Source organism: Agelaius tricolor, unplaced genomic scaffold, assembly GCF_023055355.1.
Source record: "Agelaius tricolor isolate 1412-34295 unplaced genomic scaffold, bAgeTri1.0.p SCAF_4, whole genome shotgun sequence".
NCBI classification, from domain to species: Eukaryota; Metazoa; Chordata; class Aves; order Passeriformes; family Icteridae; genus Agelaius; species Agelaius tricolor.
The window spans coordinates 56,653,643-56,678,877 of record NW_027269264.1 but is presented as its reverse complement, the minus strand read 5'-3'; the positions used below and the strand labels follow the sequence as shown (position 1 = coordinate 56,678,877).

Genomic DNA, 25,235 nt, shown 5'->3' with positions numbered 1-25,235 from the left:
CACTTCCTGCTCACTGAGACTCCAAGCCAGGCTTCCCAAAGCAGCTGCCGAAGCACACACAGAAGGAGGAAGTCCCTGCAGCCCCAGACAAGGGAGATGCTTTGACCACACAGACCAGGGAAGAGCAGATAGTACAGGACAGCCCTTCTACTTCTTATCTGCTTCTTATCAGCACCTTTGGGTCAGGTGAAACCCTCTGTGTGTCTCGACTCTGCAAACAACCATCCACCAGCTCACGCTCCGACAGCAGCACAGCCATGAGGACCTTTGACTGTCTGTGTTTGGGGCTGGAACTCCTCACCACCAGCACAGCTTGATTTCCAGCATCTCCTTTTAATGAGCCTCTTCTGCAGCAATATTTTGCCTCTCCTCATCCAGCCCTTTTCCAACAACAAGTAATTAGCAATGCGTCTTTCTCAAGCGGTGAGAGCATCTCAGAGAACGAGACGAGCAGTTTATCTTTATTGCTGGCAGGCAGCTCTCATACCCAGCCACCCGCAGGAACAGTTACTATGGAAAATAAAAGCAACAGAGATGAACCATGACTCTCTGTACCCAGGTACTGCTGCATTTCCACAAAGCATGATGTGTCTGTCTTGGATTTGCTGCTCCAAAACCACTAGCTTTTCAGACATCAAAACATCAAGCACAGAAATGTAAATTATTATACCCTGGATTTGACCCTTTTCTAATTAAAATGTAAACACCTTTGAAAACCACATGAGTGTTTACTGCTGGAGCCAGCCCTGGGCTTTTCAGATACTGATGCATCCACAGCTGGCTGAGCATTTAATGTATTTCATCGTCCCTCCAGTCTCAGGTCTGCTTTCTGGTACCTGGTGATGCAGAAAAGCCCCAGTGACAGGACAGGAGCCCACCAGCTGTCACATTGCAGTGCCACTCACAAGCCTGGCACAGAACACAGCAGGCAAACACCACGGTGCATTGAAACAGACCCATCAAAACAAACACAGAAATAAATGGAGGGAAAAAAGAGAGGGACAGACAAGTGCCGCAGAATCCAACCCAAAACAGCCAGCTTGATCCCGCAAGAAAGGGAGACGAGTAACCAGAAAGCCAGAAATCCTCATTCTCACCCAGACAACAATTTATTATGTAGCTTGCTTCCCTGCAATAAGGCAACTCTTTGTGGTTGGAAAGTGAATCTTTTTCCTTTTCTTCTCTCTAAACAAAAACAAAGCCACATCACCTTTAGAAACATAAAGTCTTTTAGTGTGTCAAATCTGTGCATGAGGTTGGAGTGGTTTTCCACCAGATGGACTTCCTTGCCTGGGGGAAGACATTACCTTTGGCTTGTGATAGATATTATCAAAAAAGGAAAGGAAAAAAACAGCACACAACTAAGAAAAGTACTGTCTGAACATTAAGTGAGAGGAGGTGGGTTTTTATGGGCTTACCCTGTGGTGGGATGCTCCACTACAGGGGATGTCAGGGCGAGGAGACTGCTGGGGCATCACTGGCTGCAGCAACAACAGCAAGGAACACTCACAGATTTTGATACAAATTCAATACATGCAAATGCACCACCATTTCTAGATATAAAATCTGAAACAGGCCCTAAAAAGCCTCCAACCACCAACCTCTGAATTCTGAACAGCCTGAGTTTTATAACCTATTTTATACTGGTTCATGCTATAAACATGTTCCTCTGCTTCTACTATAAGCTGATGGAACGAAAGCTCACATTACATGTTACCCTTGTTATTTTTCACCTTTACAAGGAAAATGTCGCCGGGTAAAGATATTGAACAGCTATAATGAATATCTGAGGAAAGAGCATTTCACACATGCTCTTCTCTTCAGAGCTGCACGGTTTGTCCTTGGAGAGCACACAGCATCACTCTGGCAGCTGGGCAGGATGTGATGGCTGCAGGGATCATGCTGGAAGACATGAATCAAGGATGTTCTCCTGCCAGATGAGCTTGCACATGGGCACCATGCACCTGTGTGTGCCCTCCTGCGATTCACCTGGCAGGCTGCAATCCTCAGGCAACGAACACCTGGTTTTTTGCCCAGCTCTTCTGGCACCCCAAGGGATGAGCCACGATGCCATGGAAGCAGCAGCCAGGGTACAAAACCCTCTGTGCAGGCAGTGCTCTGCAGGCAGAGAGCACAGCCCACATCCTAAATAAAAGCATCACAACCACGAGTTCATCCATACACAGTCGCTCGCGCGCCCGTGCCGGCTGCCACGCATCGTCCTTTGTAAAATAACCAAAGGGAAACCATTATAGGGACAAAATCTTTTCTTTCCAGGCACCCAGGCAATATAATAGGCACTTGGGCTGTGAAAAGCTCTCTAATCCGAAAAGACACATCCAACTCTAAGTTGAGATGTCAACCTGCTGAAGTAATCCATCCCACTGGTGGCTGCCCATGGGAGGGACTGGGTGGGAGCAGCGCACCCCGGTCAGCAGCAGCAGGGCAGGCATGGAGGCTGCTTAATCCCCATTAAATCACACCCGTGGCTCACTGGCAAAAAGCATTTTTGTGCCTGTACACCAGCTTGTAGCAGCATTCAGAGAACATACCTTGGCCACCAGCCAAAATGCTGGAGCTGCCACTCCCGGATGGATTTTATGCTAGGAGGAGCCAGCTGGTCCTCTCCTCCTGGGAATTGTAGGATCACAAAACAGTCTGGGTTGGAACAAATCTTTAAAGGTCATCCAGTCCAACCCCCTGCCATGGACAATAACACCTCCCACTTGATGAGGTTGTTCCAAGTCCCATCCAGCCTGGCCTTGGACACTGCCAGGGATCCAGGGGCAGCCACAGCTGCTCTGGGCACCCTGGGCCAGGGCCTGCCCACCCTCCCAGCCAGCAATTCCTAATTGCCAAGAGCCCAAAATCTGTGCCTGCCCTCTGGCACTGGGAGCCATTGCCTGGCTGCTGTCCCTGCAGGCCTTGTCCCCAGTCCCTGAGCAGCTCTGCTGGAGCCCCTGGAGGCCCTGGCAGGGGCTCTGAGGTGTCCCTGGAGCCTTCTCTTGTGCAGCTCAACAGCCCCAGCTGTGCCAGGCTGGCTCCAGAGCAGAGGGGCTCCAGCCTTGGCAGCAGCTCCGTGGCCTCCTCTGCACTGGCTGCAGCAGCTCCAGCTCCTTGTGCTGCTGGAGCCAGGGCTGGGGCAGCTCTGCAGGTGGGCTCTCACCTGAGCCCAGGGGCACAGGGGCAGGATCCCCCCTGCCCTGCTGCCCACGCTGGGGCTCAGCCCAGGGCAGGGGGTTCAGGCTGGGGCAGGTCCATCTCTCACCCACAGCACCCCCAGCTCCTTCTCCCAGGGCTGCTCCCTCTGCTCAGCCCCAGCCTGGGTTGATCCTGGGGTTGCCCTGACCCAGGTGTAGCACTGGGCCTTGTTAAACCTTGTGAGGTTCCCATCCTTAAGGATTCTCACTTCCATCCCAACCAGCTGCTTTCCTTCGTCACAGCTTTCCCCTTTTTTGGAAATGAAGCTCTTCTGTGCAACAAGAATAGGGACAGGAGAGCCTCTAGTGCATCCCAAATTCAACATCTCTGGAAGATGAGATAGGAATGAGGAAGCAAGATGCTTTTTTGCAACATCAGCCACCTTCTGCACAATCGAAAGCAAATTTTCTGTGGGTTGCTGTTGCTAAAACCAAAGGGAACAATCTTTCCCAGCCTTGGGTAAGCTGCTGGTTGGGATGGGGTTACATGCAAAGAGCATCATCTAAGGCAGCTCTCACACCTTGAGAAGATCACAGAATCATGGAATGGCTTGGGTTGGAAGGGATCTTAAACCTCATCTCATTAATGTCATGGGCAGGGGCACCTTCCATTGTCCCAGGTTGCTCCAAGCTCCATCCAGCCTGGCCTTGGACAATTCCAGGGATCCAGGGGCAGCCACAGCCCTGTGCCAGGACCTCATCATCATCACAGGCAATAATTTCTCCACAAAACAGTTTCTTCCTAGATGCCCTTGCAAACCCTAGATCCACTTTTCTGGCTACAAGAATGTCATGCCATGTTCTCCCTCAAAATTTCCCAGGGCATTTAGGAAAGCAAATGTAATACCCAGATAGACCCAGGTTTTGCATTGGGCTCCCAGCAGCTGTCCCAGCAAGGAACATGATGCAGCACAGGCACCACAGCACCCACCAAAGGTCTCACCTAGCCCAGGGATGCTGCTTGTGGCAGGGATGAGCTCCCTGTGTGACCCCACCACACTGACAAAAGTCAGAGCAGCAAGAATGCCCAGCCCAGGATAGGGGGAAACCAGACCCTGCAAGCTTTGCTTTGTACAAGCAGCATAAGCCAAGCCCACCAGCTCAACCCTCCTCTCAAATCCATCCCCAGCTTTTAGCTCCTTCCAGCAGCTGATGAGGCAGCTTGAATCAATTCACCAGGAAAACGCCTGCCTTAGGGAACCAGACCAAAAATACCAAGCACCTCCCCAGACAGGAATTTTTGGGAGCTACTACTGGCCAGCCACCAGCCTCATTTCTGAGGCCTGAAGTGCATTTTTTTGCAATCACTCCCAGACTATCACTTTGTTGGATGCTCTGCACCAGCAATGCTGCCACAGATCTCCAAAAATTTCCAGGTGACCCCACTCCACCTGTGGTTATTCCTCCCTAAACTGCAGCGAATGAGGGATGACAAGAAGCCTGGAATGGGGGTGGGAAGAGCAGCCTGCTGACTCCCAGGGTATAAAGATGCTGCAAGCACTTGCACAGCTGCATTTATCACCCAGGGGACCTGGCTGAGCCCTGGCAGGCAGGAGCAAGACAGGGAGGGGTTTGTTATTACAAAGCAAACAGAGAGACAGGTACTTTCAGGACATGACAAGTAAATTGTTTTGAAATGAACATGAACTTGGCGAGTGTCTGTTTACCTCCACCAGCAGCAAGGACAGTTGGGACTGGCCCTGATCAAGACAGCTTTGGGATTTACCAACCCTGTGTTCTAATCTTCCCTGCTGTCAGTGACCCTGACACCAGTCCCTTCTGCTAACCCCAGGTCTCAGACCACAGAATCACAGAATGCTTTGGGTGGGAAGGGATCTTCCAGTTCACCCCCTGCCATGGGCAGGGACACCTTCCACAGTCCCAGGTTGCTCCAAACCTCATCCAGCCTGGCACTGGACACTTCCAGAGATGGGCCAGACACAAATTCCCTCTGCAACCTGTGCCAGGGCCTCGACACCTACTTTTTCCCAAATATCTAGTCTAAATCTACTCTCTGGCAGTTTGAAGCCATCCCTCTGTGTCCTGTCACCACAAAAGCCTCTCTCCATCTTCCTGTAGGCTCTCTTCATGCAGTGCAAGAAAGCCTTGTTGAGTTCCAGTACTGCTGCTGGTGTACTGGGGACAAGAACATAACATCTGTCCCAAAATACCCTTGAGCTGCTCTTTGTGTCCAGCTGTTGCATCCACCATGGACCCAAATGTGCCATGCACTTCATGTGTGACTGGTATGACACCAGCTCGTCCATCCTGCCCCACCTCCCTCTCTTGTAAAACACAAATACTCCTCTTTTCTTTCATGGTACACTAAATTTCCACAGCTCTCCATTATGGTGCAAAGTAATTTAAGGCGTTTCATTTGGGATTGAAACGGGACTTGACATTATTTTGTTTCCTGTTTCAACAAAATATCTGTTCTCATTGAACCCAGCTAAAAATACTCTTGTCCCCCACAACTATCCTTGGCACCATGATTTCTCTACAGGCTAATTAAGAGAAAAAGCTAGAGCAAGCAATAATTATTTGTTGAGGACAATTCACAGTGAGGATAACTTGTGGCACCCACCCAAAGGATGCAGCAGGGCAGTGGGATCATGGTGGGAGGGCTGCAGGTGCAGCACAGGGGAGCAGCATCTGCAGCTTCAGCAGAAACACCCCAGCAGGATGCCTGCTATTCATGTACCTTTGACTTCAGAGATTAAATAGAGAGCTCAAACTATATTGCTTTGCAGGAAAAAAAAAAAAAAAAGGAAAAAAGGAAAGAAAAGAGGTAAGGCAGAATTTGATTAATCAAGAAGCTGCTTAGGGATATACCATCAAAGGTATACCCTTGAAGGTAGAGCCTCACCATTCCCAGCTCTTGGGTGTCAGCAAAGGGTAGAGATGTCCGTCTGAGGGATCTCTATGACCCAACAATTCAGCAGCAGAATTTAACATGGGACTGGAAAAGGCACTTCTGCAATAAATTGTACAGTATGAAAGAAAATAAACCTCATTCCTAGTGCTGAGGTAGTGCAGGACTTGGAGGCTTCAGAGGAAGACGCCAAGAATGCCAAGATAAACACAAAACTCTGGGGTTTGGGGCAGGTTCTTCCCACTCCTCCTAGGGGTTTCATAGAACCATGGAATGGTTTGGGTTGGATGGGACTTCAAAAGCCATCCAGTGCCACCCCTGCCGTGGGCAGGACACCTTCCACTAACACAGATTGCTCCAAGCCCCATCCAACCTGGCCTGGGACGTTTCCAGGGATGGAACAGTCACAGTTTCTCTGGGAAACTTTGTGCCAGTGCTTCCTGAGGACCCTGGCCTCTGGAAACACCCTGCTGCTGATGAGCATTCCCACATATCCATGATATCCAAAGGCCTTCCAGCACCAGGAACCAGAGGTGACACCTGGCACTCAAGCCACAGATGCCCCCTCCACCAGTGTGGGACAAGGGTCATGTTTCTCCTCTGTCACAGCCTTCAGAGGAACAAAATTCACCCTTGAAGAAGCAGAAGTCTGAACCTATCCCATAATAACAATAATAATTTTTAAAAATTACTTGTTTGACAGCACCCCAGATTTGGTTGATGAATTTTAAACAGTTTTGGTCAAGTCACTGCAGCCAAACCACTGGGAAGGAAACACTGAAAAAAAATGGTTTCACTTCTTTTTAGAGTTTTGTATTTTTTAACAAAGGATTTTTTGTTTTATTTTGTGCTGATGTACACTGAATTTCCACAACTCTCCATTATAGTGCAAAATAATTGAAACCACATTTCATTTTGGATTGAAATGGGACTTGACATTATTTGTTTTCCTGTTTCAATAAAATAAAAATATCTATTCTCATTGAGCACAGCCAAAAACACTCTTATTCCTCACAACTATCCTTAGCACTATGATTTTTCTACAGGCTAATTAAGGGAAAAAATGGAGTTAGCATTAACTATCTGTTTTATGGCCTAGTGTTGAAGGGCATTCACTGAGAATCTGAGGATAACTTGGAGCATCCACCCAAAGGACGCAGCAGTGCTTCAGAAAAGAAGATTTGCAAGTTAAACTGTTACTGCAATCCACTTGAAAGTTAGAAAGTTAGGAACCTCCCTTTCTACAGAGGGAAACAAGGAAAATGGAAACTCACACTCTCTCAAAAAGAAGGGGCACTGGTACAGCCCCAATTCTGCTGGCAAGGTCTAACACCAGGCACAAGCCCTGTGTCAGCCCTTTCAGGCTTTAACCTCTCAGCAACGCCTCTGCCTTGGCTTGTTCCCAGCTCCTCCACGGGCTGCTCTGCCGCAGGAGAAAATATTTACTCTCCAGAGACTATCAGGCACTGCACAAGATAACACCCAGGGGTGCAGAAATCCCAGCAGATAAAGAAGCCTCGTGTGATGCCCCGCTCCGTCCTCTCCCACTCCCTTTCAGGTCCAACTGGATCCCGTGCAGGGCGAGGGGACAAAAAGCCCCAAACAAAACAGGTTTTCAGGGCAGTGCTGCTGACTTGTTGTTTTCCAAGCCCTCTGCCACCAAGCCCCTGCGGTGCTGCTAACCTCTGCTGATCCCATCAGGTGGTTTAACCGGGAAGCTTAGCAGTAAGCCCTGCTCCTGCGAGGAGGCACCACATTACGTGAGTTATTCTCTGCCCAAGCATGGAGCTCTGAGCTCCAAAATCCCAGATACAGCTTACAGGAAGAAAATCAAGTGCCTGAATGGAGGAAATTCATCCCAGGTTGCAATGTTTTGTTGTTGGGCTGGACTTGATTTTTTTCTTTCTGTCCTAGGCTTTATTTGTTTAATGTTGAAGTACATGTTAAACCCTGATAACATGCTGCAAACCCCTGTCTTGCTGGAAAAAAATAAGAATTTGGCACGTCTAAAAGGCACCTGGCCTATAACTCTAGCCAAATAAACATATTATAAACAGGAAAAGAGGCAGGTAGAGAAGGGAGAAACCACAGTGAGGAGAGAAAAGGGAAGAAAAAATGGGATAGAGAATAAAAAAATCATGATAGGCCAAAAACCCAAAAACAAACCCAAAACCAACCAAAACCCAAAAACAAACAAACAAAAAGGGGATCAGGAAGAACAACACAAATGAGATGGGGCATAAGGGACATAAAAATGGGACAGACAACATAAAAGAAGGGATAGAAAACAAGAAAAAATGGGATAGGCAACAAAAAAATGGAACAGGTAACAAATAGAATGGGATGGGTAACTAAAGAAAGAAAGGGACAGGCAACAACTCTGCATCCAAGAGCTGGGCAGAAAGTGGCACGGCACGGTTTTCACTTGTTAACTTTGGCAGGCAGAGGATTTCTGCAGTAAGATGATGCACATGTACAATCAGGGCAGGGGGAAGAGGAGGGAGCTGTGATGAAGACCATGGCAGCAAAGAAATCCTTGCAGGGGGGCTGCCTGGAAAGTCTGACAGGCTGGGACCACCAAACCCAGCAGGATGGCCACTGGAGCAGGAAAAGCAGTTCACAAGTATTACACTCTCCCTGGCTACAACCCTTACTCTCAGGCTTCACCTAGCCTGAGCGAAAGAATATTATTATTGGGAGACAGACAATAAATCAAAGAACAGCTTGGAAAAACCCGTGAAGCCTCGTGAGAGCCAAGGAAACCTGCACTATCTAGGGAAGAGCGAGATTACAATAATTAGGTCACTTGGCGATAAGCCTCCCCAGCACACACACGCGCTGCCGCTCCGCCCGGGAGTGCTGATACCCCCCAGGAGCCGAGAATCCCGGCAGCAGAATGCCAGGGGCACGGGAAACACCAGCAGCAGAAAGCCTCCTCCAGCAGCAAACAGCTGCAGCTGCTCAACTCCAGGTCTGGGGATCCGTAGGTGAAGCTTGGGAAACTCGGATGGGATACTGGAAAATTCCTTTGCTTTGAGCTGTGGTTCAGCAGCCAACATGTAACTTGAGTGTGAGATCTGGGTGTGCAGCTTGGAAACAGCAGCAGGACTCAGCTGGAGGAGGCCCTGAGCAGGTTTGATGTCAAAGCTGGCTCTGCACTGAGCAGAGGGCTGGACCAGAGGACCTTACTTCAACCCAGAAGAACTCCAGGATCTTATCTATGGAGATCTTCCCTGAGCCCAGATTTTCCGGACAAAGCAAGAAAGACATACTTTAAGCTTAGTGAAAACCAGAAGAAACTTCATAACACAGCAAGGTCAGGCTGACCTTTAGGAGAGGAATCAGGCTGACATGAAATTCAAGTACATGACAATCCCATTGAGCAAAGCTGCCTGCTCTGGGAGGCAGAGGATGGTCCCATGCAGCGAGTGCTGAACAGGGAATGCACTTTTCCCTGGAGAAAGGGAGACAGAATCTTTTTATTACTCATCTCCTCCTTCCTGGACAGTTTGCCATCAGCTCTGCCCATGCTGGCAGCCTCGGGGCTCAAGGACTTGAAAGAGCCACAGCTGCAGGCCCAGAGTGTGGGCTGGACTGAGATCACATCCAGATGTTTGACCCCAGATCAAGCAAACAGGAAGGGCAGACCAAAGAGGAGGATGTGCTCACTGCTCCAACCTGCTCTTGGCTCTTCCTCCCCACCTGTGCCATCATCTGCCAGTCTCTGATTTGGCCATCTACTACTGGGGCCTAACCTCCAGCCCAGAGCACAGAAACCAGCCACCTATGCTTGGGCTTTCCAGGCTCCCTCCTTGCACTGATTTGAGTACAACCACCACCTTCCAAAAGACATTTGCTTTTCTTAACAGAGGAGGCAGACAATCCCTCACTGGAGCCTCCACATTGTTTTTTAAGCTGCTTCTTTCTGAACACCTCATCAATACCTCACCTGCCCCTACAACACACAACAGATCCCTAGAACAACCCAAACAACAACAAACAGCACGGGATGGTTTTGTGATGCCTCCTGCTTGCAGTCCACACAGCTGTGTTGACACCAGCAAGCTTTTCCCACCTGTCAGCTGTAGAAAATCCAAGCTCTGCCCTGGGCTCAGGTGAAACCTCACCTGCAGAGCATCTGGAGTTCCCAACAGCACAAGGAGCTGGAGCTGCTGCAGTCAGTGCAGAGGAGGCCACGGAGCTGCTGCCAGGGCTGGAGCCCCTCTGCTCCGGAGCCAGCCTGGCACAGCTGGGGCTGTTGAGCTGCACAAGAGAAGCTCCAGGGACACCTCAGAGCCCCTGCCAGGGCCTCCAGGGGCTCCAGCAGAGCTGCACAGGGACTGGGGACAAGGCCTGCAGGGACAGCAGCCAGGCAATGGCTCCCAGTGCCAGAGGGCAGGCACAGATTTTGGGCTCTTGGCAATTAGGAATTGCTGGCTGGGAGGGTGGGCAGGCCCTGGCCCAGGGTGCCCAGAGCAGCTGGGGCTGCCCCTGGATCCCCGGGAGTGCCCAAGGCCGGGCTGGATGGGACTTGGAGCAACCTGGGAAGTTGTCCCTGCCCATGGCAGGGAATTGAACTGGATGATATTAAGGTGCTTCCCACCTAAACCATTCCACGACTGTATGATCCTCTGAATTCATTAAGTACTTCGGGATGTAATTACTCCACTGACTGACTGATCCAAGTTAAACCCAACCTTCACACAAGAATAGCATCCTACAGACTCAACTGTTTCCTGTGTGCTTCATGCAACCATGAAGTGCCTACACTCCCTACAGTTCACTAGCCAAAAACCAGCAGCCCTCATTAAATATACACCAATAATTTTCCATATTCCTAGGTCATGCAGAAGATGTCATGCACAATGTTGACCTTCAGCTTCCAAACTCCCCTCATTAACATCCTGACCAATGTTCTCATTTGGTTATGTGCTCTGACCTCCCTTCCAGCACATTAAAAAAGACTTACTACAGTTCCCTCTGTACTTTTAATCAAAGCTCACCTCTTTTTTTGTTAAAATAATTGGCTAATCAAACCCATTGCTTCCAAGCTGACATTCCTCCTAATGCTTTAATCAATAGACAGAGATGTTCAGAAGGCAGCTAATATGGCCTAAGGCAGAGCACAGGATGCTGTGAGGACAGGTTCTTGATGTGGCTGGACTTCTTAAAAGAGGAGAAAAAAGATAGATGAACACAAGCAAGTCTAAACCCAAGAGAGGTTACTGGAGTATTTCTAGATGATGACCACCTTTGTCCTTCCCAGCACCACCCTCACGGCCACACAAATATTCATTTTTGATGCCAGACTTCCTTGTGTTATAAAGCAAAGCAGTAAGTGATGCATGCTGGAATTCCCCCAGCAGATCAAAATTGCTGTTAGGGTTTGAGTATCTGATTTGGGAGCAGAGTGGTAAGATTCTAGGGGGCTTGGGAGTTTCATCTCCTTTTTATTTTCCCTTCTGCCCTTTAGAAAGAAGCAGAGCTATGCTGGCTTTCAGAGTAGAAGAATAATTAACCCAAAACTAATGCACTTGTTTTTTATACACGGGACACCAGAATGCCTGGTATCACTTAGAGTGGCAGATGATTTATTGGCTTCCTTGCAGAGCAGCAGTGTCTGAAAGCCCTGTGGAGAGCAGAGCAGGCAGTGTGTCCTCCCTGGTATTTAGCAGCCGTTTCAGCCCTGCCATGAAAGGCAAGCTGGCAGCAGTCCTGCATGGAGCCGTGTCACCACCCATCCATCACCCACCCTCACCCCACCCACCATCACCCAGGCGAGCAGGGCATCCTCCAGCAGTGCCAGCAGCACAGCCTGAGCCACCTCCCCTCCTGGGAAGAGCCCATGACATCACATTCCATCATTTTTTTAACAGTATGACCAGGCCAGCCCTCGAAATTCCATTTGGCTGGCCCTTCCTCCACAGATGTCCGCACGGACAAGGAGCAGACAGGAGACCTGGAGCTGCCGCAGGTCTGGCAGCACGGCCTGCTCGCTGCTTCACTCTGCTCCTGGCACAGGGAAAGATCCTGCTGAGGGCTCATCCTTCCCCACCATGCCCTTCCCTGCCGGAATGAGGCGGGAATGCTCCTGCTGAATGAAGCCAGCGTAACTGGAGGTGCTCAAGGAAAAACTCGCAAAGCCAGCAAGGGATGACTCTGCAAATCAGAGTGGGGGGAAAGGCTGAGTCACTTCCTCCCCCACAGCCCTGAATAGAGAAGAGCGTAAGGAAAATCATTCTCTGAGCTGACAAAAAAGGAAGAGAATTCCTGTAAAAAAAATGTGTAAAAAAAAAAAAAAAATTAAAAAAACCAAAAATCAAAGTGCACATAGTGACAGCAGAAGGGAGAGGGACAGAAGAGGCAGCCTCCTGCTGCAGCTGTAATGGGAACAACAGCAGCGAAGGGCAGAACACCATCATCCCTGGTTCCTCTGGGAACTGGAAGCTCACTAATCACTTTTAACAGCATCTCCAGCTCCAAGGCAAGCTCATGGACCATGGCTGATGCTGAAAAGCCACTGCAATGCTGCCTCATCTTCTCCAGGCGATGCTCCTAGCCATGACCTCAGTCCTGATGGGAAACTGTGCTGAGCCTGGCAAGTGTCTGAGCAAGCTTCTGGGGCAGAATTTACCCACACCTCAGCCTGCAAGGACTGTGTGAACTTGCAGATGATAACACATGGAACATCACTATCAGGAGCAGTCATAGTATAACACCTGATGAGGAGAGGAGAGGAGAGGAGAGGAGAGGAGAGGAGAGGAGAGGAGAGGAGAGGAGAGGAGAGGAGAGGAGAGGAGAGGAGAGGAGAGGAGAGGAGAGGAGAGGAGAGGAGAGGAGAGGAGAGGAGAGGAGAGGAGAGGAGAGGAGAGGAGAGGAGAGGAGAGGAGAGGAGAGGAGAGGAGAGGAGAGGAGAGGAGAGGAGGAGAGGAGAGAGGAGATGGTTTGGGTAGGGAGGAACCTTTAAAAGTTATCTAGCATCATCCCAGCACACCCTCCCTGGCAGCATCCCTACAGCCAACTCCTCCTTTCCCATGATGAAAATGATTTGGTTTATTTCCTTAAATGAATTGTAGTGAATTACTAAGGTAATTTACTTAAGAATTAACCAACCTTCTTGCACCCAGACAGACATTATTTAAGTTTACGACTGATGCAGCCTCTCCTTGAAGACAAGAAAGAATTTACATTTCTCTTTTCTACCCTCTTTCTTACAGCCTGTAAGTTCTTATCTCCAAAATATGCCCTCCTCTGTCAAATTTGGCTGATATTAGATATTAAAAAAGGTTCTGGAGGAATAGCAAGTGACAGTTAGTCTGAGTGCATAAGCCTCATTTCTGCTCATTGGAAAAAAAAAAAAAAGCAGGCATAAAAACAGGAGAGACGCTTCAAAGTGACTGCAGTCGATAAATGAATCTTTCACCCTATGTGACAAAAATATATCTATCAAAAAAAAAAAGTGAAGCAAGTACTTTTTCTCAAAATCAATTTTGAGAAAAACAATGTGTGCTCTGCAGATGCTCCCAAATGCAGGATGGGGAGAGGACCAGTGCCCTGAGGTGAATCTTGGCACTAAGAGCATCCTGGCAGGGAGGGATGCTGCGGCTCTGCTGACACTCCACGGGGCTGTGATGTCCTGCCCATGACTGATGCTGCTCTGAGCACCTGCAAAGGCAGGAAAAACACTCATCTGCCTGTGCCTGGCTAGCACAGGGATGGACAGAGCAGGGATGCAGGGAGAGATGGAAAACTCAGCATCCACCACAAGAGCTTTCCAGAAGTGTGTGTTTCATTGCAGAGCTGCTGTCAGGGTGTGAGAAACTGCTGATCTCAAAAGAACAGGAAAAAGCTGGGAGAGAAAGCTGTCCACCACCTCAGCACAGCCTTCATCCACACCTGTGGCCTCCTCTTCCTTTAAAGGCATCTGCAGACATCACAGCCAGGACCCTGAAAACTTCACCTGGTTCATCTCCTCACTCGCAAGGATGAAAGGTGCACATGGCAAGAAAAATGCAGAAATCATTTCCCAAAGCACCCCCCGAGCCTCCATATCGTCCTGTAAAACCTCCCGCTGCAAAAATTACTGCTGCAAATTTCACGATCACCAGCCCAGCTTCCTAAGCCAAAGGAAAATAAAATCAAAGACACCTCCAAGGTGATCGTCTGGCTGGGAAGAAACGTTCCCTGGATCAACAATATGCCCTGATTTAAGGGAATACAATTCCCGTGGGTTCAGGCATACGATACACTCCTCTCTCCTCTTGCTGTGCAAAGCAAACACCTTCTTAAACACAAAACATTGTTATTAACCTCCAGCTGACAATCACAGCACAACCACAACCCTTCCTGCTTCCTTTTCTTCTCTTGCTGAGACACACAACATGGTATTTTTGATGACATGTAATTAAAATGCTCCCTGGCTTCACTGCAGTTGGACACGGCGCCCAGGAGTCCTCTAGCCCCAGGGGATTTGCTTCTGGATGGGTAATACAGCGAAATGCAGCACCCAAAAACAAACCAGCATTTAGCCTGGAGAAAAGGAGGCTCAGAAGGGACATCCTCACTCTCCAAAATTCCCTGACAGGAGGGTGAAGCCAGGTGGGGGCCAGACAAGTCTTCCAGGTGATAAGTGACATGACGGAGAACAAGGACTCAAGCTGCACCAGAGGAAGTTGAAATTGGGTATTGGGAAAAAGTCATCCACTGAAAGGGTGGTCAGGCACTGGCACAGGCTGCCCAGGGCAGTGGTGGAGTCCCCATTCCAAGAAGTGTTCCAAAAGCATGTGGATGTGGCACTTGAGGACATGGTTTGGTAGTGAACATGGTAGTGAATATGGTGGTACTGGATTGACGATTGGATTTGGTGCTCTTAGTAGTATTTCCCAACCTTAGTGATTCTGATTCCATGATTTGCAGATGATGATTCCATGATTCCAGACTACTGCTTTGGGCTGGCTGGCTGGACCTAGACTACACCACACACCGGCCAGTGACTGGAGCACACACTTCTATACAGGATGAAAACATCCTTTAAAATTTACTCCAGTTTAACTCCTGCAAAAATCCCTGACTAACAAACACCAAGGAGTGTTTCTGCAGACACTGCCATCCTTCAAGGATACCTGCAGAAGCTGCTGGCCCCAAAATGACATCCCCATGGACCACATATGAGGAGGAGCAGCTCACAGCCACAGGTGAGCCCAGCCTCTGCGAAGCTGCCCCAGCCCCAGGCTCACCCAAGGCTGCTCCACCCAAAACCAGCTCCATGTCACTCACAAAGCTTTGGCTTCACAAGAGAGGTGCTCAAAGCTGGGGACAGCCAAGACTCCTGAAACACCTGCAGGGCATTTCTGTTGTAGCTCAAAAGCACTGTGGCAGCACAGATAGACTTGTGAGATGTAATCAAATTATGTGAAAAACTCAGGGTCACAACTGCTTATTTCATGGAAACACAGAATCCTAGAATGGTTTGGGTTGGAAGGGACCTTAAAGACCATCTGGTTCCAACCCCTGCCATGGGCAGGGACACCTTCCACTGTCCCAGGCTGCTCCAAGTCCTGTCCAACCTGGCCTTGGACATTTCCAGGGATCCAGGGGCAGCCACAGCTTCTCTGGGCACCCTGGGCCAGGGCCTCAGCACCCTGACTGAGAAGAGTTTTCTCCTAACATCCAACCCAAATCTACCACCTTTCAGCTTAAAGCCATTGCCCCTTGCCCTATCAGTGCTCCACCTGGCAGCAGACCATCCCAACAGTAATTTGGGGGGTTTATGGGGTGAGATCCCCAACATATGGTATGGCACAGCTGATGTGAGGGACCCTCCTGTGCCACAGCCTCCCAAGACACTCCTCCCATGCCAACCCAACTACTCGTGTCCCAAGCCAGCAGCCACCTAACACAACTGGCAACAGCTTGGTTGTGAACACCAGCTTCTCTCAAGGTCCTGGTGAATGCCAGCCAAGCAACACAGCTCCTGCAGGATTTCAAGAGTTCAAAAGCATTTTTCAGAACTAATTATGAACCCTGGTAATTGCAGTTGCATTGCAGGTGCCTGGGCAAGCAAGCTGGTGGCAGCTGTGTGTCTCCCAGTAGCTTCTGCTCTGGTGCAGGGCAGGCTCCAGGGGTGGTGAAGCCTCTCCAGAGTAGAACAGCCTGTACAAACCAGTCCCAGAGAGCTGAGCCTGCTCCCAAAGGAGGGAGAAGTTTGTTGTTTTTGGTTTGTGTTTTTTTTTTTTTTTTTTGTATTAAGGCCAATTGCAGTGGGTTGACCTTGGCTGGAATCCAGGCAATCACCGAAGCAGATCTCTCACTCCCCTCCACAGCTGGACAGGGGAGAGAAAATAGAGCAAGAGGGTGATGAGTTGAGATAAGGACTGTGAGAGATCCCTCACCAAATCCCATCATGGGCAAAACAGACTTGAATTTGCAATATTAATTGAATCTATTAACAACAGAATAAGAGCAGGATAATGACAAGTAAAATAAATCTTTACAACACCTTACCCTCACCCCTCCCTCCTTCCCAGCTCTACCTCCTCCCTCAGTGCTGCAGGGAGACAGGAATGAGGGTTATGACCAGCTCAGAACAAGATGTTCCTGACACTGCTCAGGGAGAGAAGTCAGCGGGAGAGAAGTCAGAGTCCTTCCCCTGCTCCAGTGTGGGGTCCCTCCCACAGGACACAGTTCTACATGAACTTCTCCAGTGTGAGTTCATCCCATGGCAAACAATTCTCCATGATCTGCTGCAACATGGATCACTCTTCCATGGGGTGCAGTCCTTCAGGGACAGGCTGCTCCAGCATGGGTTCCCCCCCGGGGTCATAAGTCCTCCCAGTGCACCTGCCCTAGCATGAGCTCCTGTTTCCACAGATCAGCATATCCCTGCCAGGACCCTGTTCCAGCATGGGCTTCCCAGGGATCACAGCCTCTCTCAGGCATTCCCTGCTCTGGTGTGGGCTCCTCCAGGGGCTGCAGGTGCATCTCTGCATCCCCACACCCTATGCGGGCTGCAGGGGAATCTCAGCTCTGGTGCCTGGAGCAGCTCCTGCCCCTCCTCCTGTGCTGAGCCTGGTGTCTGCAGAGTTGTTCCTCTCACCTGTTCTCACCTCACTCCTCTCTGGCCACAATTACAACTGCCAGTGACTGGCAACCATTTCATTTTCTTCTTAAATCTGTTATCCCAGAGATGTCACAATCATTCCTGATGGGCTTGGCCTTGGGGTCTGTCCTGGAGCTGGCTGGACCCTGGTAGCTCCCCCTATTACTAAAACCTGGCCATGCAAACCCAACAGACCCATTCCAACCCCAGGCGAGAAATAAGAAGCCACGTGCATCCTCAGGCACTGTGACACCAGGGGTTGGGGACACCACAGAGCCACCCAGCCCTGCTCTCCATCCCAGGGACAGCCCCACCACATCCATGCTACCCCACCCATATCCTTTCCCATCCTGGTGGAAATGCAGATGTTTTCCACCACCACCACACCCCCTGCATGGATGCAGCCGGGCTGGGGAAGGAGATGAAGCTGAGCCAGCTGCCACAGAGGAGACGCCCTCGATAAATGTCTGCACGTTATGAAATACACCTGCAGCAGGTTCCTGGCCGACAGGTGTGGCAGGACTGGTCCTGCAGAGATGGCACAGGCAGAGGTTTGGCTCTGTCACCACAGGTTCTCCCACCACCTCAGAAACCAAGTTCTTCTCCTGGACCACAATGCTACGTGCCTCGGGGACAAGGAGGCTGAGGGTTGTGTGTGCAAGACAGGAGACAGGAGCAGTGCCCTTTCTGGAGTGAGCACAAGGCTGCTCCCAACCATCCTGGGGTGCCTAAAATCTCAGTGTCCCATAGACTGCCTGAGAGGACTCTCCAAGAGCTAACTCAAAGCAGAAAAGCCTCAATTCTATTGATTTTCCATCATAAGTTTTCTGCAATCCATCCGTGATAGAGGCACCACCTCCCATTTCTGGCCACTGCTGAGCTACCTCTGCACTTCAGAATGACAATGACAATGCAAAATCCAGCAAGCCAAGACTGCCCATGGCACAGCTCAAGGCAGATGTGAAAGAAACAAAACCTCTCATTTCAGCAGGGAAGCTTAAATGCAGCAAAGTTTTAAGAACATCCAATGTTGCTCCCATTTCAGTCTGAACTGAGGGGGAAACGCTTCTCTCAGGATCACCAGGAAGGCATCTACGTTGTAAGTGAATACATACATATATATGCAAAAATGTATATAAATAAATAAAAATAAAATAGCCAGAGTCTCAAACAAACAGAGGATGATTGGTTGGCTACAGTAGCCCTTCATTTCAGAGGACACAGTAATCTGCTAATTATCCTCAAGTGGCAGAACTGCCCCTTCTCCGAGGAGTTTCACAACATCCCGAGGCATTTATGGAGATTACTCAACCAGAAGCCTCAACACTTCCAATCTTCTGCTGTCCTTTCCCCAACCTGATCATAGCCCAAACAGAGCAGCGAACTGTTAGTTCTGAAACTTAACAATGGTGTAACATAAATGTCTTAACACTTCTGCCAAAGTGAAAAACAGTGCAATCATTGATGATATTTAACTACTCCATCAGAGCATAATGGAAGAATGTTAAATGTGTCTCAAACACCTCTGAAAAAGCTGCCCCCAGCTTCCACAGAAAACACAGGGTCTTGCTATACTTTTAGCTACAGCTCCTCACAAATACACAGGACCCCAAAGACTCAACTGAGCAGTAAGAACATGAAATTAAATTAGGTTCAGAGGGGTTTTCTTGCTGCTTTGCAGAGACCTGTGGGTAAAATCTCAACCAGTGACAGTTACCACAATTTCAGACCCTTCCTTCTGGGGAAAAACCAAGTGAGAGCAAGGATGGCTGCAAGGAGAAACAGGAGAGAGACACAAATTGGGAAAGGAGGGGAGAGTCAACACAGCAAAATTTGTCCTCACCAGGAGATCACAGAATTAACTCAACCATGCAGTTCACCCCAACATGAGGTACCCCAGAGAGCAAAAAGAGTATTGTTATCCTCATTCAAAATCAAGTGCTGAAGAAGAGACTTGTGGAGATAAAGCCCAGCATCCCACCATCCTCCCTTCCACAGACTGGATGCAGGGCTCACATCCATCAAGCATGTATCCATGCTTTGCATTCCGTTTTTCATGGCTCTCAGGAACCCTCCATAGACCATTCCCACGCCATTTGTGGATCAGGCTGACTCAGCCATGGAAACAAACCCAGCCAAGCCCCTCAGGTACCTCAGCCCTCTTCCAAATGGCATCACAAAGGCAGGGCTGGAGTTCAGTTCATCTCCACAAATTCTCTCCAGTCTTTCATGTAGCTAGGTGCTGGGCTTCACCCCCCAGATCACCTAAGACAAGTTGCTTCCCTGCATCACCTTCACCTGCAGCAGCATCCAACTGCAGCTCCTCTGCTTTAAAAGCAACCTGAGGTCTTATAAATGATAAAAAAAAAAAAATGCACAGCCTGAGCTTCCCGAAACAGCCACTGCTCGTCTGTGCCAAAGACAACACACTCAGTGCAGGGCAACCACAGCCTACAAATCTTACCCAAGGCTTGAGGGGATAAAATGCAGCACAAGATTTTGCTCTTGAACCTTGGGCTCAGCAATGGCAGAGAAAAGCCTTTATGAGACTCACAGGGAAAAATAATGTTGGTGGACACAACAGAATGGCTGTTTCCACTCACTGGAGACAAGGTGTGAATATTTGCTAGTCAAGGTCACATAAATCATAAGCAGAATGGGAGGGTCCCTCCTCCATCCTGTGTGGCACCCCTCTGCCACAATGGGGATGCTCAGATGGTGGTCCACCATCAAAAAGCCTTCCTAGGTTTTGTAGAGAAGGGACTATCAAATGATCTGGTCTTATTTTGGCATCTTTGTACTGAAAGAAACAATGTGGAAGCTCAGACTGTCTTCTGCTTCCTCCCATCTCTTCAATTTCTGTTAATGAGGCTGTGATTTTAAGCTTCATCCCATACCTGCCTCAGTGGTGGAGAAAGAGCAGGGTGGATTGCTGGAGAAGGAATGAACGTGGCACCCATGGGCACGTGGAAATGGCCCATTTGAAGGAAGCACCCAGGCTCTGGGGCACTGAGAAACAGCACCTGCCCCTTTCCAACCTAATGGCATTGCTGCTTCATCCACTGTGGGATCTCACGGGTGGGAATCTCACCCCTTCCAGAGAAGCCTGACCCAGGGAATGGCCCCGGGAGGTGAAGCTTAGTTTCATTCTATGGAAAAACCACTCCAAGGACTGAGTTTTGAGGCACGGGGAGGCCAGTGACACCCAGCAACTGTGCCCCCAGCGTCCAGCATTTCTGGGGGCAGCTGCGGCAAAAAAACATCCCACGACTGCCGGCTGCTCCGCTGCCACAGCATCTGTTGTCCCCTACTGTCACCCACCACGGCCCCCGAGACCACGTGCGGCCAGAGTGACTCTGCAGGAAAACGATAACCGTAAAACGACAACAAAACCGGGTCTCTGGCGAGCCCTCCTCGCTCGCTACACCCGGACCCAGCCCGGGGGCCGCTCCTCCCGCGGGGTGGGCGCCGACCCCAGCCGGGACCATCCCAGGGGAGCCCGCGGGGATGCTCGGCGGGCACCTTTGTGCGGCGGTGCCGCTGTGCGGGCTCTGCCGCCGGCTCTGCCGCCGCGGGGCCGCCGATGGCCGCGGCTGCTGCGGCGGGGACGCGATGGGCTCCCCGCGCTTCTGCCCACGGGGGGCTCGCCCGGGGCGGGGCTGGGGGGCAGCCCTGCCCTTCTCCGGCCATACGGAGCGGCCGGGAAGCTTCCAGAGGCGGGGAGCGCTCCCGAACCCAGCCCCGGAGCTCTCCGCCGGGAGCGCCGCATCCCGGCGGGGCCCCACGGCCACGCACGGGCTGTCACCGAGCGGGGGGGACCCCCCCGGGGCGAGGCCGCCGCGACACCGCCAGCACCGAGACCTGCCCAGAAACGCGGGGTTCGCGTCTTTCCGAGGGAGACAAAAGCCGGGATGCGCTCCCCCCGCCGCCCCCCTTCGCTCCCCCCCGGCCGGTGCTGTGTCACGTCCCCCCCGGGCTACGCTTACCGTGCGGGGCCGGGCGCAGTCAGTGCCCCGCTGAGGGGGTCATGGGCGCGGCGCGGGGCGCGGGGGGCTCCGGGGGCGCCGCCCGGGAGGACGCTCCGGCTCCGGCTCCGGCTCGGCAGAGGGACGGGCCGGGGCGGCGGGCAGTGACGCGCCGCGCTCCGCCCGCGGCCCGCGCCGGCCCTGACGGGAGATGTAGTCCGGGGCTGCGGCCTGCCCGCCGCGGGGGGGCCGCACGGCGGGCAGCGAACGGGGACACCCCGAGTGCCGCAGCCCCGCGCCTCTGACAGGAACTTCCCGGACCCCGCAGCCTCGGGATCCGGCAGGGACCCCCCGGACCCTCCCACCCCCGGGATCTGACAGGGACCTCTTGCCTCTTGCACCGCCGGGCTCCGAGGGAGACTCCCATATCCCGCGAGCCGGGCTTTGACCGGGACCGCCCGGACCCTGCAATCCCGCGAAGTGACTGAGATCCGGGAGTCCCGCACCCCGGGGATCTGACAGGGAGGACTCCCCCGATCTGGGACTCCGGATTCTGACAGGGACCCCCCGCACTCCTCACCCCGCAGGGATCTGCTGGTCCCGCACCCCGGGCCCTCACAGAGATCCCCGCATCCACCCCTTCGGGGGCCTGACAGGAACCTCTTGATCCCACAGCACCGGGATGTGACCGGAGACCCCCGTGTCCTGCACGCCGGGGATCTGGCGGGGAACTCTCAGATGCCCAAACCCTGGGACCCTCAGCCACCGAGACCCAAACCCTGCAGGGCTGGTGAGAGACCAGCCAGGCTCAGAGCAGCCTTTGGGGCGGTGTTAACCCACCCAAGACAGCGCCAGGAACAAACACTGACTCGCGTGTCCTCACCTGCATCCATCGGGATTCAGTTCAGAGCTGCAATGGTCTCCTCAGGACAAAGCAGCATCCAGCTGGGCTTCAAGGAGCGGGGGGGGGGGGGGGGGGGGGGGTCAAACTGGGCTGAAGAGAAGGAGACTGCAAGTGTTTCACAGACTTACAGAACGCTTTGGGTGGGAAGGACCTTAAGATCATCCAGTCCCACCCCCTGCCATGGGCAGGGACACCTTCCACTGTCCCAGGCTGCTCCAAGCCCCATCCAGCCTGGCCCTGGGCACTGCCAGGGATCCAGGGGCAGCCCCAGCTGCTCTGGGCACCCTGGGCCAGGGCCTGCCCACCCTCCCAGCCAGCAATTCCTAATTGCCAAGAGCCCAAAATCTGTGCCTGCCCTCTGGCCCTGGGAGCCATTGCCTGGCTGCTGTCCCTGCAGGCCTTGTCCCCAGTCCCTGGGCAGCTCTGCTGGAGCCCCTGGAGGCCCTGGCAGGGGCTCTGAGGTGTCCCTGGAGCCTTCTCTTGTGCAGCTGAGCAGCCCCAGCTGTGCCAGGCTGGCTCCAGAGCAGAGGGGCTCCAGCCCTGGCAGCAGCTCCGTGGCCTCCTCTGCACTGGCTGCAGCAGCTCCAGCTCCTTGTGCTGCTGGAGCCAGGGCTGGGGCAGCTCTGCAGGTGGGCTCTCACCTGAGCCCAGGGGCACAGGGGCAGGATCCCCCCTGCCCTGCTGCCCACGCTGGGGCTCAGCCCAGGGCAGGGGGGTTCAGGCTGGGGCAGGTCCAGCTCTCACCCACAACACCTTCTCCCTTTTCCCAGGGCTGCTCCCTCAATCCATTCTCCAGCCACTCTGTGTTTGTGCCTGGGATTGCTCTAACCCACATGGAGGACCTTGTGTTTGGCCATGCTTAATTTCATGAGGTTTGCACAAGCCCATTTCTCAAGCTTGCCAAGATCTCTGTGCATGGCAGATAAACCAAGTGTTTCTATATAAACACACAAAATTCTGAGACAGGAAATGTGAAAACCGGAATTTAAGCACGTTTTAAACATCTCTCTAGTCCACTGGATCCCTTCAACTCTGGTTCTCAAAGCCACCCAGAAATGTTCCTACAAGCAATTTAAACCACTTTCTGCTTACCACACCAGGCTCTCAAAAGCACCCACCCAACAATCATCACCCTTTTCTTTTGGTCTGGGTTGTATTCGAGAGGTTAACTTTATTTCTAACCATGGATTCTTTGTTGCTCCCTGTCTGGTTCTACCGTCACACTTACCCGGATAAATGGATCACGTTAATGAACATCAACGCAAGGACTGCAGCCATAAATTCACCAGAATTGCTGGCCTCTGAAGCAACCTTAATTCTACTTTGACAGCAAAATCGGATTCCAAAGATCTCTCTCCCTGCTGTGCTTTATTTTGGGCCTTATCGTTTGCTGGGCAGGTTGTCATGACAACCTGATATTCACCGGAGGGTGGCTGTAATTGGGAGAGCACATTGTTAATTTAGCTCCAGATTCTTTTTATTTTGTTGTATTTTAAGCAAAGGGGGACTGCCTAGATTTTCATATTTTTATCTATGATCATACTATGGTTTAATTATTAATCTGAGTGCCAATAGCATCTCTCCAGTGACGGCTGAGCTGCAGAGCTCATCAGGGCAGAAAACGGCTCTGCCCACATCCTTTTTTCCCAGCTCATCTCCTCACGCAGCCTCCCCACATCTCCTCCAGCCCTCAAGCCCCTAAACCAAGAGCCCCCAGGCCCAGGATTTCACAGGGATGCTCCTGCTGTATGGGGGAGAAAAAAAAGGTGTGACCTATTCTTGTGTTAATGCTTATTTTTTGGAATTCTGGTGTCAGCTTTAACCTGAAAACAATTCATCTCAGATAGTTATTTAGAGCAACTCGCTCTCTGCAGAGAACACCAGCCCATAATATTAACATTTTGGCATATGGAAATCCAGCTCCTGGATGGGAACAGCAGGTCCTGGCTCCATGTTAAAGAGGCTGGGACCTCTTTGTGCACCCCACAGCAGGTCCAGGTCCCACATGCCAGGACCTCTTCGTGCACCCCGCTCCTGCCCCAACATGCTCAAGGCATCCTTAGCTTAGAGACGTCACAAAATGTCACAGAATGCCACCAAGCACTCGCCTGAATCCTTGCTGGAAGCTGAAAGGTGTCAGGACTGGGGACTCTGGATCAGGAACTCAGATGGACGTTGGATCAGGACACACGACTTCCAGCCTGAGGTTCTTGGGAAATGACCCATCCTGCAGAGCACAGTGCGTGTAGGGGTGTGAGAAGGAGCTGGGTTTGTTTTTCCAGGGGCTGTGGGGGATGTGGACAGGTGACAGCAGGGTGGCAGCAGGGTGACATCAGGGTGGCATCAGGGTGGCTAAAGGCAAACCCACAGCGGGGTGGGTGCCAGACGCTGGAGCAGGTGCCGCGTCTGTCGCGCTCCCACCCTCGCGTGGGCTGGAGGCTCCCTGGCCACGCTGCTCATGGCGTTCATCATCCACGTGTCCCAGCAGGAAGAAGGGGCAGCCTTCCGGTGACTGAGGACTTTTCTCCAGGAGCTGGCGCAGCTCCAGGTCCAAAGAGCAAAGTGGAGCTGCCGAGCTCGTCCCCATGCGGGAGCAGCCCTGCTCCCCTCAGCCCCTCTGAGCTGCACATCCCAACCTCCTCCTTTCATCCCTGCTTCTGGCTTAATCCTATCACAGCCTAGAAAGAAGTTGGGAAAGGAAGAGGATTTCTGCTTAAAAGGAAAAAGAAAGGAGAGGAGTTGTAAAAGCCGGGGATGGAGGAGGGAACAGAAACATCCTTCTTTCAAGGAAAAGATGCTGTGGCTGCTGTTCTGGGTACCATATGCCAGGTAATAACACGAGATGACTCAGTGTTTGGGAAATTAAATTGGCTCTTTATTAAAAGCACGCATTTAGGGAGGTAGTGAGGTGTCAGGGGAGTCCCTGCATTGCCTTAGCAGAGGGAATTCAGGCAGGCTGTCTGGCTCCTTATGCTGCCGAGCACGGAGTTCACAAGGTGCTGGGATACAAATCCAGCCTCAGCATCCTCCCAGGGCTGCTCCCAGGGAGCACTGAGCATCTCTGGGAAGATGTTAGGAGCTCTTCCTAAGCTCTCTCCTACCTAATTCAGTGGAAGCTGTTGGGTCTCTGCCAGTGGGAAGCGCTCCAGCATCAAGACTTTTGTCCCAGGAAAATAGCAAGAGGCGGAAAGAGCAG

General features: G+C 51.6%; 1 protein-coding gene across 4 annotated transcripts in view; it reads right to left on the bottom strand.

The window, feature by feature from the left end:
• CTIF (cap binding complex dependent translation initiation factor) overlaps nt 1–23,315 on the bottom strand; it is a 148,448-nt gene extending 125,133 nt beyond the window's left edge. The window contains exons 1-2 of one of the 4 annotated variants that reach the window (XM_071425839.1): nt 23,268–23,315; nt 22,019–22,129 (exon numbers count right to left, since the gene is read on the bottom strand). In XM_071425839.1, the coding sequence (XP_071281940.1) occupies nt 22,019–22,024 (6 nt within the window). In that variant the 5' untranslated portion in view covers nt 22,025–22,129; nt 23,268–23,315. Of the gene's footprint in view, nt 1–21,156; nt 21,310–22,018; nt 22,130–23,267 lie in introns of those variants that run through there. The other 3 variants (XM_071425838.1, XM_071425841.1, XM_071425840.1) reach the window with 3 other exon arrangements.
• Nucleotides 23,316–25,235: the final 1,920 nt, after the last annotated feature.